Genomic DNA, 16,229 nt, shown 5'->3' with positions numbered 1-16,229 from the left:
TTGTTAGGTCCAAGCAAGAGTTGTGACTCCTTTTCGTAAGTTGTGACTTTCTGATTAACAAGACAACACAACCAAAAGTGTTTTTTGAGTATGAATTTCAAAGATTCATAGTAAAACTAGAGGCAGAGGCCCTATCTCCTGCTTTGATGATTGTGATCATTTATTTAATGTGGCTTATGGACCAAATAATTCCCTCACCAACCATCTTAATTCCATTCAATTTTGTGCTTTTAATTATTTTGGACAAGAATATGAGGTGTTGTTCAAGGGAAAAATCAAGAAATATGGGTGCTTCCCCACTCAAATAGTGCAATAAAAGTTGAAAGACAATAAATACTGATGCATATCCAGGACCGTTTGACATGTACATAAATGTGGTATTTTTTTGGTGAAAATTCATATGCATCTCATCAACAACTGAACGACCATTCAAGTGCACATTTATAATTGAGATTCAATAATCACTGCTGAACAGAAAAAAGCCAATGGTGCATTGAATTCTTAAGAATACTGTGTCATTCGTCACAGTTCCAATACTAATTTCTTTTGCAAATTGCTGAAAAGGAACACAGACGAACGGATGGATCATTCTGGGCAGTACCCATAATTTCACAATTCTTAAACAGCATATCTAGTTGCTTATACTGTAATCATGGTAATAAAAAAGACGAGCCATGTATGCCTTCTGATAACCAACCTGCAAAGTGCAAAGGTGAAAAGCCATGATGCCATCCAAAAAAGTATTATATCACAGAGACAGAGCACCTAGATCTACTGAGGATAGTAAAGATGAATGGTATTCAGGTGGCACAGCACATCCATCACAGGCCGTTGGCCTATCATAATTACTAGATGGTACGTACGGTTCGGATGAGTATAGATAACTAGCAGAGTTTGGGTTCCCAGCAAAACCCACAGGGTTTCTGATGCAAATGGCAGGACTCAGGAGTCTACCTATGGGAAGACGTGACTGTTCATTCTAAAGGGGGCAGCCTCGTTACGATCGAACAAGATATTGGACAATTTCTCTATGATTTACAATCAGGTATGCGACGTTAAATCATATCGGTGGGTCTACTTTTTTTCATAAAATGGTTGCTCCATTGGCTGTTGCTGTTGTGGCTGCTGGGATTTGACAGGATGAGCTGCTGCAGGTCGTTTTCTCTTTGGGGATCAGCTTCTACGGCACATTATTTCATCCGAGATTGGAACATTTGATCCTACGTAATTATGTAAGGATAGAGTTGGACGATAAAGGTGTTAATACGAGATTATAAACACATCACATCATGTATAACCATTCATGAAAATCTAGATAAGACGATGAAGTCACAAAAAGTTAGAATGAATTATTACAATACCGTGTTGATCTTGATCAATTAGATCAAAGAAACTATGACATGAAGACATATATACTTTTCTTTATGTGAGGGTTATGGAAATTGGGCTTGGTGCCACCCCATAAACGCAAAACCGAGGCCATCGTGACTGCCTCGGCCTGGATATACAAGCTCGTGTATGACTCCCATTCGAGTTTTCTAGCAAGAATGGAAGCCTTCCCTTCATCTCCAAAGGAGAAGGATATAGCTAGATATGTTGCCTTGGAAGGGTGCCTCACAGTCCCTGCAAGACTTTGATACTTACCCACCCTTTGGGCGACATCAATCATCAAATGGGCGTTTTGCTACATTTCGTATGGGCTAAACATGAGATTCGAAATTAAGATGCAGTTTAAATAATTAGTTGAGATGAGAAGAGTCGAGATTAAAAAAAAATTATAATGATAATATGAGATAAGTTGAGATTACTTCTCAGTCCAAATGGAACTAAGGCTTCAAATCTAAGAGGATTTGATCTGGGTACATCAATGCTAATCAAGCCATGGAATAGGAAGTGAGAGCTAGCACTAATGCCTTGTACCTTGAATAATTACACATTATTAAGGAATATCCTCTTAATCTCATCTATAAATGACAGAAAATTAACCAGGTTGGTGCCGAGTGTTGGGCTTTTTTGTGTGGAGCATATGGTTCTGTTTGTGTGTAGTCCAGTTTGATGATCCGATCTGTTGCAATTTTTTAGTAGGTTTTTAACTAGGCTTAGGGCATGGAATCAAGGTTTGACCTTTTTTGGCTCTTAATACTACTCAACCTACTAATTAGGATTTACCATATGTTGTATTAAATCATCCACCATAAGTAGGAGCATCAATAAAATTGGGATGTCATCCTCTTTAAAAAAGAACTATATATTATATTAAATACTTATATGGCCGCCACACTGTATCTTTGATTTTTCATGTGTGAATAAAATCTTATGCAATTCCATAAACATAGAGATACTGATACATATAAATCTTGTGTTGTATGTAATTAATTCTACTTTTTATTTTATTTCTACTTATTCTCTTATCATTCTTAACTATTAGAACCGGCTAAGTTGACTTAAGGGTAAATTTGGATATTAAGAAGTGTGGAGAAGAGTTGTGAATAATAGTAAAACAGTATGTGAAAAGTAATAACAAAATAATGAATAGTAATAAAAAGTAAGTGAAAAGTAATAAATAGTAGTAAAAATAGGTAAAAAGTGATAATACAGTAATAAATAGTAATGAGAAGTATTGAGATCGAATACCCATGCCAACACGTATATATTTGACTTATGGAGTCGTATATATGTTGTATTAGAACCGGCTAAGTTAGTCCAAAAAAGCATCCTTTATGGAATTAAAGACCTCCATGCAGCCTTGAGCCCTAGCTGCATGCATGCCCAGGACCTTGTCAAATTAGGTAGTTCCACTCAATTGAATGAACCAAGTCTGGCATGAAAAATCTTCTCAAACGTATTTCATGTGACATTACATCGAAGAATCTGAGTTGATAAAGTTAACTGGCAACTAAAACGATGATCTGTTGGTTTCAGTGTGGATTCAATTGATCATGTGAACACGTACTTTCCTATGTTAATGCTAGTAAAAGTTGAATGTGATCAACTGGTTGTATGTTTGGGGTCATCAAATTGGAACTACCTACTAATTAAGATGGGCAATTGCAATTCATATCTGTTTAAACTTCACGGGAAAAAAATGTGTCATAGTTTGTCTTTGAACTTTCCTAGCTTTATTCTTTTTTCTTTAATGCTACAGTTACTTTTAATTTGTGTAAAATATCTAAAAACCGTTGATCTTGTGATGGAATATCTAGGATTTACATGAAAATTTTGTTTTCTTTGAATGAGTGTGTGAGGCTTTGCACACTTTAAAACTGTATCTAGCATTACTCTATATATAATTTTTTTCAAACAAAAATGGAAAAAATAAAAAAATATGCTTTGAACATTAATGATATTTTAAGCACATAAGAATATTACCAATGTTGCTGAAGCACAAAAGATGGAGAAAACGTATGGAACCAGCGATGTTTCCACGTCTTCTAATACGTATGGTATTCTTGCTTAGGAGAGACAATGGCCAATATTTGGGGCTAATCACAAGCTCCTTCGATGCAAAAGCCTAAGATCACAAGGGAAGGCAAACCTACGATCGATCTACACAGGTTGGAGGATTTTATTTTATCTTTAAAATCAAGAAATCTTAGCTAGGATATGCACATCCATGTGAGCGCAATTATTTCCAACGGAAATGAACCAGAAAGGTTTGGTCCCATGCCAGTGTGAAGGGAAAAAGGAAAACAATCAAGTTGTTAACGTTGGAACAGCTCTACCGCTGATCTAGCGAGGCCATCGATCCATGCTATGGAACCCCCACCAAAGTTACATTTGATGGTCGAGATATATACCTGATTCCAAGGTACCAAAGTTGACCTTTTGGTTTCCAACTTACAAAGAAACAAAGCTCATAACGACAATAAATCCCTAAAAACTCGGTTAATTGTGGTACAGAAATGGTAAATCAGGCTCATTTCCCATATATATCGACCCAACCATTCTTCACAACAGTACTGCAGTACCAAAATGCTCTCTTATCTGCTTTTTACTGCCGAATGCAAGATAACATAATCAAAAGCCTGAGACGTTTCAATTACGTACCTTATCCGGTAATTAAATACCCATGAATCCTGTAATTAACCATAGTTAACGTTTCCTAACCTTGCGTTCCTCATGGCTCCTATAAATACTCTTCTCCAGGACCCTCGTGTTCTTCCATATTTCAAGCTTTGTTGGCTGTTACTCCTACCTTTCTTTAGAGTTTATTCTTCATATACTTCTCTGCTTGATATTGTACCTGTTTTGTTAGAAAGAGACTGAAGCAAATCTGTTGAACTTAAACGACATAAATTTTGGTGTTTTATGGTAAGAGTCCTGGGCTCTTTAAATTTTTAATTATTTGCTTCCTTGCTTTTTGTTATGCGTTCTTGCACATATCAATCAAACGCTCCAAACCCATAATTTTCTTTTCATCAAAGATTGAAACTTTGCTTTGGCTTAAAATACAAGCTGCTGTTCTGGGTCTCATTTGGATTTGGTGAGAGATTTCCATCATAGTTAGAGCTCCAATGATTTTTTTCCAATTTATGTTTAGAGTTTAGCGGGTTTAACAGCTTGCGAATTGTCCTTCACATTCAAACTGATCTTATTGTTACTGGGTTCTGTTACATTTTAAATATTTCTGCATGCTTTCTGTGAAGATGCATACTGTGAACCCTGATCCATCTGATAAAGATTCGGAGCCGTTCGCGGAGATTGATCCAACGGGCCGGTACGGCCGGTACAGCGAGCTACTTGGGTCTGGGGCAGTGAAAAAAGTCTACCGAGCTTTTGATCAAGAAGAAGGAATAGAAGTAGCGTGGAACCAAGTAAAACTAGGAAACTTCACCGATGATCCCGCCATGATTGACAGGCTTTACTCCGAGGTCCGGTTGCTAAGATCCTTAACGAACAAGAACATCATTGCCTTGTACAATGTGTGGCGGGACGAGGAGAAAAACACGTTGAACTTCATCACCGAGGTGTGTACCAGTGGGAATCTGAGGGAGTACAGGAAGAAACATAGGCATGTATCGATGAAGGCGTTGAAGAAGTGGTCGAGGCAGATTTTGAAGGGTTTGGACTATTTGCATACCCATGAACCTTGTGTCATTCACAGAGATCTCAATTGTAGCAATGTTTTTGTTAATGGGAACGTCGGTCAGGTACTCACACTCGCTTATTAATTTTGATCCATTTTTTGGTACTTGCAAATTAAGGAGAAAATATATTGACTTTTTATTTTTTGGGTAATTGGTTTTTTAAAAGGTTAAGATTGGTGATTTGGGTTTGGCTGCAATAGTGGGGAAGAGCCATTCGGCGCATTCAGTGCTGGGGACGCCGGAATTCATGGCACCGGAGCTTTACGAGGAGGATTACACGGAAATGGTTGACATTTACTCGTTTGGAATGTGCATTCTAGAGATGGTGACTTTGGAAATTCCCTACAGTGAGTGTGACAATATTGCTAAAATATACAAGAAAGTGTCGTCCGGGGTGAGACCTCAGGCGTTGAGCAAGGTGAAGGATCCGGAGGCGAGGGCATTCATAGAGAAGTGCCTCGCACAACCAAGGGCAAGACCCAATGCAGCCGAGCTCCTCAAGGATCCATTCTTTGATGAACTTGATAACGATGAAAATGATGAATCCTTTTCTTGACGGAAGCAAATCATGCTGTCATGCATGTAGATGGTCGAATTTGTAATTGTCTAATCTTAATTTTTGTTTTTAAAATGTATATGTTTGTTTTATGATTATTGGGTGGCTTAAGGCTTTGAGATCATGTTCATTTTCTTTCGCTTTTTAAATGGAGGAATTGGATAAAAGTTTGAAATTAGGATAGAAATTAGAATCGGGGCAACTGGCAAGTGTTTTGTGTTTTATTAGGGATGGTGTTGTTCTGAAAATTGAAATTTGAAGCATAAATCATAAAAAGCTTAACCATTCTAAAGATGGGACCAACATAGAACAATCGTTTTTTTAATAGTAAATTCTACATTTTAAAAAAAAATAATAATAATATGCAAAGCTTGTAATTGCCACAATATTTGCGAGATGTGACATGTGGTAGCAGAAGCTGTTCCACAGATATTGCTTTTAAGAATTGGCAATTTGAAATGTATTATTTGAAGTAAAGATTAAAAAGAACGAAGATTAAAGTCTAAGGGTAGGATTGGGCTGTAACGGTCCTGATTAAAGTGCCGACATGGTCCTAGAGATCATGACCTTCACAATTAGCAAATGGCCTTTTGTCAAAATCGGCTATTGGCGTGAGGCAAAGGTTAATAATGAAAAGGAGAAGTGGGGGTGGCCGTGGCCGTGGCTTTGCTGTCACGCCCAAATTTGTGAGGAAAGAATTGCTAATTGCCTGGCTGGCAAGGGCAGAGTCCTGATCACTCTTATTAAAAAGCCCAAAAACAAACAGAGAAAAAAAGGTCTCAGATTTCAGCATCAAACCGTGTCAATGCAGATGGCCTTTATAATGTCAAGATCAGGGAGGAGTGCTTGCCGAAAAGAATATGCTATGGAAGTCTCATTGTTTTATTCAATAATCGAATATGATTAGCACGCAAGTAATGTGCAGTTGAATGATTATTAAACAAAAATCGTGATCACTAAGAATGCCTTTGTGGAAGTATCGTGGACGTAAAGCAAAGAAAATAATATGCCAAATGGTCTGGTAAAGAGTGGAAATACGGTCTAGATACCAGAAGTTTCTTCAGAGAAACTCGTTTTGTTAAGTCCGACACTTCATTGCCAGTTTGTTAGTCTATCTGTTCATCCTATGATCCATGCCAATCGATATTAGTAACTTGTTTTGCCAGCAATCTGCAGGTTTGGCTCAAATTAGAACTGATGGAGTGGGTGTCAAGATTCATTGCAGAAATGTGTAGTGCTGTAGAATTTAGCGGTCTGATGTCATGTTGAATTGTATGGCTAGCGGTATTGTTGGTTCCCCAAACTAGGACTAGACTTCGTGTGGGATTCTTGACAGTTTTCAACATAATTATGCAGCAAAGAATAACAAAGAAAGAGATCTAAAAACATGTTTTTCCATTCCAAAAGCAAACCAGGCATCATGTGTAATTTTAGTGACCCAGGAATCAGGATGTCCAAGTACTGATCAAAAAACAGCTATTTTTTTTAATGGTCCGAGTCTTTTAATGGTCCGAGTCTCTGAGAACATAGCAAACAACACTTGTCAACAAAGTCACACATGACGACTTTGAAACTGCCACTCTTCAATATTTCTCTTTAATGATGGCGTTGCCAATTCAAAGGTTGTCCGCTTAATGTCATGATTCTAAAGTTCGTCACAAACGACCATATACAAGACTACATGACAACGCATAGAAGATACCGAATCCTTGGTCTCTAAAACTTTGGTTTTGAGAGCTAGGAAACCTGCATAGCTCTAGTTGTTGGAATTGGTTTATTTTTCTTCTCCGTTTATCAAATACATAGTGAGCGAGAAGGCCGCAAACTTAGGCAAAGAGAGGGAGATTCTGTAGTTCTTATTTCAGCTGATACTTTTGGTTATCAGCTTACTACATTGAAGCAAGACTGCAAAGAATTGCACACAGTGGCAGGAATTTATTCCATTAAGCAGTTCGTGAGCCAATCAACCAATTAAAAAAAAAAAAACTGATTTTTAATTCAAGATTAATTTTCACCAATAACAGCGTTCTAAATCTGAGACCCTTAAGCTCCTTTCTTTTTGCCCTCCGCTTATCCTCTTACATCAGGGATCGTAAAGAAGAAAAAAAAAACAGATCTTTTGCTTGGGACCTGAGAGCTTTTATCAATGGCGGCTATTCTGCAACTCGGATATCACCATCTACACCTACATGAAACGTAAAAATTGCGCCTTTAATGACACCTAGCTGCTTCTTTCTGGTACTGTCTTCCTGACCATCTGGAAAACGCTATAGAAGGCAAAGTTTACAGAAGAAATTTCTTGACGACGTTAAAACATAAAATTAAAGTCAACCACAGCTACACTCAAAACCAGAAGCCAACTGAATTACAGGGTGAGGTTTCCTCATCCACAGGAATACACTAATTAATAAGCATTAATGGTTGGGACCTCTGTTAGCTAGCTAGCTAGCTCTCAGCGTGGCTGGCTGTGCTTTTCTTGGTCTAGTCCTTTATGCCAATATCGGACGGTGATTTTGTTGTTGCAACATCATTTTTGGTTGGGAACAATAAACTAAGCCTTTATTGTTTTACCTGAAAGGACAGTAGTGTCTGTATTGTGACAATTTCTTAGTTATATATATATACTAGTGTAGATTTTCCTGAACCCCATTAATTTTTGCAATTATTTAAGTTTCTTCTCCAGGCAAGACTAGAGATTACCTCATCAAGGAGTCTGTCTATTGCTAGAGTAGATTATCCCAGCCTTTTCTCTCCATGAATTGTCGACAAAACCAAAGTAAGTACTAAAAAATTCCCTGGTCTAAGACGTTGTGATGAGATTTACATAAGCTAATATGCGTGTAGAAGTCGATTAGCTTTAAATACTACTTAATGAAGAGAGGATGCAGATCTAACTTTTGGCTTCCACTGTAGAATCTTGCCTCCCACTTCAGTTTACATGCAGCTACATTTGTTTTGGATGATATCTTATTTATGCTTTTAGGTAACTCAAGTCGACATTCACATTTAGTACTTCTACTTTCATATCACGTGAAATCACCACTTATCTGAAGTCATTTTTGTTTCCTTGTTTAGAATCAGTAGAATGTTAAACTAAATTAGAATAAAACAAAGGGTTATTAGATCAAGAATCTTCTTAATGTAGCCAAATAACTAGACAATATGAATTTAAAAGAAATCAGAGAGAGAGAGAGAACAAAGAAGGTGAGAACAGCCATATGCAGGATTTTAATTTTTAGGGAAAAAATGATGTCTCCTCTGTTTTACACTTTGCACATTAAAATTAAATCTAATACATTATATCTTTATAATACTAAAAACTAGGGATGTACGCCGACCCGACCCGAACCGAAAATACCATATTCCGACCCGACTCGAAAAAGATTCATACCGATTACCCGTTAACCGATTACCCGGTTCCAAATCACAATAACCAATTCGGGCCTTTTGTTCAGCCATTGATGCCCTCCGTCTTCCTCTTGCGTTTTTCTTCTCCTTGTACGCCATTAACTTCCTCGTGCCCCTCCCCTTCGAGATCAATTGGCAATAATTAGGGAGAAGGTCTTCGCAAGAGAGCTCCCCTCTTGATTCCCATCTTCAACCATTGCTACATTCCTTGCAACCCGTGTTTAGCCGGAAACCCGATCTTCTTCGTGGACGAGAACCGTATCTTCTGTTGCGGTTTGGATCTTTTGGATTTCTTCGAGCGTGAATCTCTCTTCCGCAGCTCCCAGTCCGATCCTCAGGTTCTCAAAAGGCAAAGATCCGTGAGCGAGAAATCGGCCGGGTCGTCCTCATATTTCCCACGCAGAAGCCTGGACACGGGTCTGGGGTCGACAGGAGCGAGGACGCCAAGATGGGTAGAATTCTGGAGCGACGCCGCGGTCGATCGTCGCAGGAGAAACTCATCTTCGTTGTCGAGTTATAACAGAGTCTCTGTGAGCAAACCAGGAAGGCAGAGGAAGAGAATCGCCTCTCTGTGGTACCACACGGGGCTGAAAGCCTAAAAATCGTAATGGGTTAAAATCGGGTAACGGGTAATACCCGTTTCCGATTTTAACTCAAACGGGTCGATTTTTCGGGTCGGCCAAAAGCGGGTTTTCGGGTCGGGTCGGTATTTCGGTTTTTTTGTTCAGCCCTACTAAAAACTACAATGTGAACATCCCTAAATTTTTATAATCAAGACTGTGTCACGTCGGAAATTGGACTGTAACATAAAATGCAAAACACAAGGAGCATTTTTCTGCTCTATTCTAATTTCTATGAATTGGCATAACTGTGAAATAGCAATAATCCCAGTTTACAGGTTTGGTAACTTTGGTTGGCTTATTGCCTTTGGAGGGTTTGGGAAATCGTACAAGGAGGTAGTTACTTAACTCCCACTCCTTACGTTTCTTGGTTTTGATGTCGACGTATATATCACATGCCGGCCTTGAATTTTGAATTCGTCAATAGAGTTTGGATTCAACCATTTTAAATGTGAAACATGCACCAAATTCGTATATTTGTATAATCTTTCTTGTACCAAACGCCAATATTAACTTTATAACACTTTCAGAGAAACACTATTTTCCGATTTGTGTGCCGATTCTTTTTCTTTCCTTTTATTTTTAACTTAGTGATTAAGAAAAAAATTTTAAATAATATTATATTTTTTTATTTTTTTAAATGTTTATGATGATTAAAAAATGTATAAAAAAATATTTAAAAAATAAAAAAAATAAAATACATTGTAGAAGTACTCAAACTTTTGTGATGCCATTAACTTAAGGTTAAGCTCACATCCATTGGGAATGTTTTCTCTATTAAGATAAATGTTTTATTTAAAAATAGATCTCACAAAAATAAATTTATAAGCTAACGTGATTTGACATAGTATATTATATTGTAAAATTGATTTTATTATAAAATAAATCTAAAATATTATATGTAAGCAAATCAATTTATAGATCCAAATGAATATTAAAGTACTAAATAAAAATGCTTAAACGGATGAAGTTACATTGATTTTCTGAGAGAAGGAAAGAAATATGAATCTTAAAGACATAAACATTAACCTTGAATTGAACCTTAAACTCTAGATAAACATAGAGAGCTTTTTAAAGTCTCTTGGTTTCAGAGCTAGAGAGCTCAAATCCTTTAAAATGGTACATCTTTTCGAATGTTGATGTCTTGTGTTTGTGAGTAACAAAAATCAACCTCCCGTGTGATGCATAACCTCTACTAGAGTAAAATCCAAGATAATATTCAAAGTCCAAAAATGGAGGTCCAATCTATGGTTGTAGGCTTCTATCATTGCATTCCGAGCGAACGATACCATCTGAAATGCCTACATGGCTATGGTTACAACTCATAATGATTTAAAGGAAAAACAAAAAACAAAACGAGTATATAAATTTCATTATTTTTTCTTTTGGAAAAATATCATCATCTCCTGGCATCCCTCTTGGTCCTCCAAATATTCTTACACCGGATGATTTTGCCACTCTCTCTCTCTCTCTCTAAATTTTGCAGCCCCATCCTCAGCAACAAATTTCATTTCTTTTGATTTGGTTAAGGGATGCGGAATAACCAGCGAAAATATTAAAATATATATATATATAAGTAGAGACTAGAGAGAGATATATAGAGGAGCACATCCTCTGTTTCCATAACCATTAGTCCTCTTCTTAGATCTTAGTTTTCTCTCATTTCCTCATCCGTTTCCTCCTCATATAACAAGACGCTCTCTTTCTCCCATTTCCTTGATCTCTCTAGGAAAATTGGATCGTTTTTTTAATCTGTATCTTTGATCCACCGGAATTTTTTCATTCTGTGCTTAAGTTTAATTTTTGGGTCGTTAGGAATTCTGGGTCGTGTTCTGATTTATTTACCAAGGTTCCGATGGTACTAAATCAATTGTTGTAGTACCCACTTCGTGTTTTGATCGGAGCACCAACCCAGTCCTATCTGAATTCCCACTAAAGGTATGGATTTTGTTGCTTGATTGATGTTTCCACATTTTGATCATGATGTTTGGCTCAGAAAGATTCAATCTTCTCGGTTGTGTGAAATTGGAAGACTTCTACTTATTTACACAAGTTTAGGATTTTAGATGGGTTATGATGCCGAACGTTATAGATTAATTGTGAATTATGAAATTTGGTGGATTGTTGAATTAGAATTAATTCGGGTGCTTTTTTTTTGAGTTGTTTAATTATTTGAGTGGTGATATATGAGGCAATGGATTACGTTTTTTTTATAGAAAAGATGGAATCAGATCTTGGAAAACTCTTCATTGGTGGGATTTCTTGGGACACAGATGAAGAACATCTCAAAGATTATTTTAGCAAATATGGGGAGGTGGTTGAGGCAGTGATCATGAGAGATCGTGCCACCGGTCGTGCTCGCGGCTTTGGTTTCGTTGTCTTTGCGGATCCTGCTGTTGCAGAAAGCGTCATCATGGATAAGCACATGATTGATGGCCGCACAGTAAGTGGTTTCTTTGCTAACACATGCCTTTTGCTTCATGAATTTAATTAGCATTCTGTTAGTTATTTTTTTTGCTGCTAGAGGATGTTCACTCCTCGATTTCTAGGACCATTCCCAATTTGATTGTGAACAGACATTTTTCATAGCAAGTTGCAGGTTGGATTCATTTGTTTGTGCGCCCCGCCCCCGCCCCCCCCCCCCCCCCCCCCCCCCCCCGGCCTCCTCTCTCTCTCTCTTTCTCCCCTCTCCCCGTCCCTCCCTCCAGCGACATATGAAAGAGTTTGAGATTTTCTGTAGCCTTGAATTATTTTAATCTGATTTGATACACTTTGCCCCCCTTGTTAATGTGAAACCGAAAAATGACATGCAACTGTTAATTTAGTTACTGGTTCTCTCAATTTTGATTTTCAGGTTGAAGCAAAGAAGGCTGTTCCTAAGGATGATCAGCACATTTTAAATAGAAACACGGCTAGTTTTCTTGGTTCTCCAGGTCCTGGACGTACCAAAAAGATTTTTGTTGGAGGTCTAGCATCCACTGTCACAGAGAGCGACTTTAAGAGATACTTTGATCAGTTTGGTGCAATTACCGATGTTGTAGTTATGTATGATCACAACACCCAGAGGCCAAGAGGCTTTGGCTTCATCACCTATGATTCTGAGGATGCAGTGGATAGAGTGCTGCATAAACAGTTTCATGAACTGAATGGTAAGATGGTTGAGGTCAAGAGGGCAGTCCCCAAAGAGCTGTCCCCAGGGCCCAGCCGGAGCCCTCTTATAGGATATAACTATGGTTTGAGTAGGGCCAATAGTTTCCTTAACAGTTATTATAATGTGAGCCCAGTTGGAGGTTACGGAGTCAGGATGGATGGAAGGTTTAATCAAGTTGCAAGTAGTCGAGGTGGGTTTTCCCCTTTTGGTACACCTAGTTATGGAATGGGTTTGAATTTGGAGCTAGGGCTGAGCCCAAGCTTCGTTGGCAGTTCCAACTTTGGCAATAGTGATGGATATGCACGGATGTTGAGTCCTTATTATAGTGGCAGTTCAAACAGGTATAGTACTCCTATTGGGTATAGTGGGGGTAATGGTAGAGGTGGTTCTCTTTCAAGCTCAACCAATCGGAATGTATGGGGAAACGGGGTCCTTAACAATGTTGTGAACCCTTCCAGCCCTGTTACTTACTTGGGTTCTGGAAGTGGGGCTTTTGGAGATTTTGGAAATAGCAGTGCAAATTGGGGCCCTTCTCCTGTTTCAACCCGAGGTGGAGGGAGTCCTCCTGGTTATAATGGTGGGAGTATTGGGTATGGCAATGGAGACAGTGGCTTTGGGTTGGGAGGGGGAGTGTATCGAAGAAATAGTAGCTCAAGTGTTGCACAATCATCTTCATCATTTGCTGCATCAACTGCAGGCTATGAGGGGTCCTATGGTGATTTGTATCGTAGTGGTTCAGTTTATGGTGATTCAACTTGGCGGTCTGCAACTCCTGAGCTGGACATTTCAGGCTCATTTGGTTATGGGCTTGGCAATATGTCTTCAGATGTTACCAGCCAAAGTTCTGAGGGTTATATTGGAAGTTACAATGTCACAAGTAGACAATCGAATAGAGGTAAAACTTTGTCTTCATCAAATGATCTTTGGTCAATATCTCCCCACTTAGTTTGGTTTATAACAAAAGCACAACGAAGCAAAAGTAGAAAACCTATAATCTTGACTTTAAATTAAACTTGCTGACTTCAGAAGATGAATTTCTATTGCTAGAAGTTGATTAAAGATTTGTTCTAGCAATAGTGTCCTGTTACATTTACTTCTGTGCTAAAGATTGTCAATGTGAGGATTAACTCAATATAGAAATCTAGGGTGGTTTACACCCAACATTAGAAAACGGGTCTCATTGTAATTGCTCATGATACCAACCACTAGGCTGACTTACCATATGCTTGTGTCTTTTCCTCACATCAGGCCAACTCATCTCATATTTATAGTTACAGCAAGGTCTGATTTATGGACTTGAATTTACAGCGACTGCAGGGGCATAACTGGAATCTAGAAAAAACTTCCAAAAGTTAAATAGCAACTTGTTTACATGCCAGCATATCAGGATATAAGCATTACATGCATCATGACAGGCTTTGAAAAAACTAACTATTATAAGTGGGTTACCTAACAGTATGTTCATGGTACTTACAGTTGTGCGCTGTATGTCCACATGCCGTAAGCATTTGCTGATCTAGGGCCATATATTGCCCAGTTTTTGATTTGTTAAAAAGTATGTAATTGAATTTTTTAAATCATTCAAGAGTATACGAGAAGATTAGTTTCCATCACTATGGAATTGTTTGACGGTTGGCACTTGGTTTTGAGCTCTTTTTTTGCTTATGTACATACGTAGAAATATTCACAGTTATTGATAACTTATCCCTTGCTTCAGGAATTGCTGCATAGGAGATTTGTTATGTGGATATCGCATTGTAACTGTAGGCTAAGAAATACTGGTGAAACGGGTGAAGGATTCTGAATTTCATAAATTTCACTATTAAGATAATTTAGCTTACAAGGAAGTTGATCGTATAAAGCTAGCTAGTGAGGTTCCTGGATTTGAAGTATACTTATTCAGAGAGAAAGCAGTTACAAGGTATTTGTGTAAGGTTTGGGATTTCTTTCTTCTTTCTTCTCTCTTCAGAGCTTAGGTACCTTTCAAGGAATTTGGTTGAGGTGTAAAATCAGATTGCGGGATAAATACTCTGGAAGATTGGTTCCAATTAATGTATCATGCATCTCTGACGAGGCGCACCAATATCGGTTATGTGTTTTAGAAGAAAATAGAGTATTGATTTTATTTTTTTTTCACTGTTGTAATGCCTGGCAAAGTTGCTGGTTCTTTTCATATTGCTAGTGGGATATGGGTTTTTTTTTTTTTTTTTTTCATATCATTGTTGCGATTTGTTATTTCTTTATCTCAGCTTGTATGTGAGGTTCAGTTTGATTACTAGTGTGAAACATTATAGGGATGTCCTTCTAGGATCCCCATCAAATAAGTTACTGAATATTTCGGTTCATTTTCTAATTGGACATTTACAGAGAAGTTTATACTTGATATGCCAATGAAATGAATTGCTTGATTTCACTCCTGTTTTCTTGTGGTGATAATCCTGATCAGCCTACAAGTATATGTAAGCCAAGAATAGTCCTTTTTTTCCTCTCTAAGCTCCTGGAGAGTAGTCAATATAATTGCAATAACCCGACTTGGTTAAAACTTGGAATCCTGGAACATGATGCATTTATAGCTTCTGTAGCTGTATCTTTGATGATCTTTCCAATTGCTAATTGATTTTCTGTTTCTGATGTTTTAAGGCGACTTTGCGCATCGCACGTGCGCGTGCGCACACACATATATACATAAATATTGGTTCTTATTCTTGGAATACATTTCGACCAACCAGCTTAACGATGATGAAAAGTATGATTGAATTTAAGACCTCATTGTCGTTGATAATTAACCTCACAGCCTTAAAATGTAGATCTGCATTATAAATATATATATTAAAGCCATTCCCCCCTCCCCACCCAAAAATTTAAGCAAAACAAAACAACTTAAAAAAGAGTTGATAAAGGTAATTATCTTGTGCACGATGAATATGTCCAGTGCTTATGCATCACAAGTTGGCAAACTCTGTTGTTATCAGTAAAAAAAGTTGCCAACTTGAACATGTCTTTTTCCAGGATATATGGATGTAATATGCCCTCAATTGACGGTATAGATTATAGGGGCCCATAGAGACATTGACATGGGGCTCATTCCACGTCAAACGAAATATGAACAGCATAATGATGAAGTGCGCATTTGAAATTGCGCAAAACCTTTAAAGATTGGAAAATGAAAATAGCTTATTTTCTCCAGATTGCACAAGTGCTCCAATGCATCTTTAACACTTGCTGGCCTGCGGCAGAGTGAGCATTCACCTTCACAAGCTTTTGTCAGCCAGCACTCAAAAATCTATTATGATTTCATGTGTCTAGATGGACGTCTTGAATCATAAAGTCAAAAGACTCAACTTTCGCTCTAATATCATGTCAAATTACCATTTATTTTAAAATTCTAAATTAATAAAAAAATATAG

General features: G+C 37.8%; 2 protein-coding genes across 4 annotated transcripts; both read left to right on the top strand.

Moving 5' to 3' along the window:
• Positions 1-3,966: 3,966 nt before the first annotated feature.
• On the top strand, positions 3,967-5,773 carry LOC122290479 (probable serine/threonine-protein kinase WNK11). The gene is made up of 3 exons (XM_043098209.1): positions 3,967-4,311; positions 4,647-5,150; positions 5,254-5,773. Exons 1-3 carry the CDS (start codon positions 4,309-4,311, stop codon positions 5,641-5,643), a joined length of 897 nt encoding a protein of 298 aa, XP_042954143.1. The 5' UTR covers positions 3,967-4,308; the 3' UTR covers positions 5,644-5,773.
• A 5,242-nt stretch (positions 5,774-11,015) lies between these two features.
• LOC122290476 (heterogeneous nuclear ribonucleoprotein 1-like) lies at positions 11,016-15,235 on the top strand. 3 transcript variants are annotated; one of them, XM_043098205.1, is made up of 4 exons: positions 11,016-11,609; positions 11,893-12,114; positions 12,526-13,717; positions 14,540-15,235. In XM_043098205.1, the coding sequence occupies exons 2-4, from the start codon at positions 11,893-11,895 to the stop codon at positions 14,551-14,553; spliced, it is 1,428 nt and encodes a 475-aa protein (XP_042954139.1). In that variant the 5' UTR covers positions 11,016-11,609; the 3' UTR covers positions 14,554-15,235. The 3 variants fall into 3 exon arrangements, with proteins under 3 accessions (XP_042954139.1, XP_042954141.1, XP_042954138.1); XM_043098207.1 differs by having other exon boundaries at positions 11,018-11,609; positions 11,945-12,114; XM_043098204.1 differs by having other exon boundaries at positions 11,018-11,609; positions 11,888-12,114.
• The last annotated feature ends 994 nt before the right edge of the window (positions 15,236-16,229 follow it).

The sequence above is a fragment of the Carya illinoinensis genome, chromosome 12 (genome assembly GCF_018687715.1).
Source record: "Carya illinoinensis cultivar Pawnee chromosome 12, C.illinoinensisPawnee_v1, whole genome shotgun sequence".
NCBI classification, from domain to species: domain Eukaryota; kingdom Viridiplantae; phylum Streptophyta; class Magnoliopsida; order Fagales; family Juglandaceae; genus Carya; species Carya illinoinensis.
Note: the sequence above shows the minus strand (reverse complement) of the source record. Positions and strands in the feature narration are given on the sequence as shown.

Excerpts from the sequence above, each read along its gene's own strand:
- LOC122290479 (XM_043098209.1), top strand. Across the intron at positions 5,151-5,253 it reads TTAATGGGAACGTCGGTCAG|GTTAAGATTGGTGATTTGGG; the intron begins GTACTCACACTC and ends GTTTTTTAAAAG.
- LOC122290476 (XM_043098205.1), top strand. The coding sequence starts at position 11,893 with ATGGAATCAGATCTTGGAAAACTCTTCATTGGTGGGATTTCTTGGGAC. Across the intron at positions 12,115-12,525 it reads ACATGATTGATGGCCGCACA|GTTGAAGCAAAGAAGGCTGT; the intron begins GTAAGTGGTTTC and ends TTTGATTTTCAG.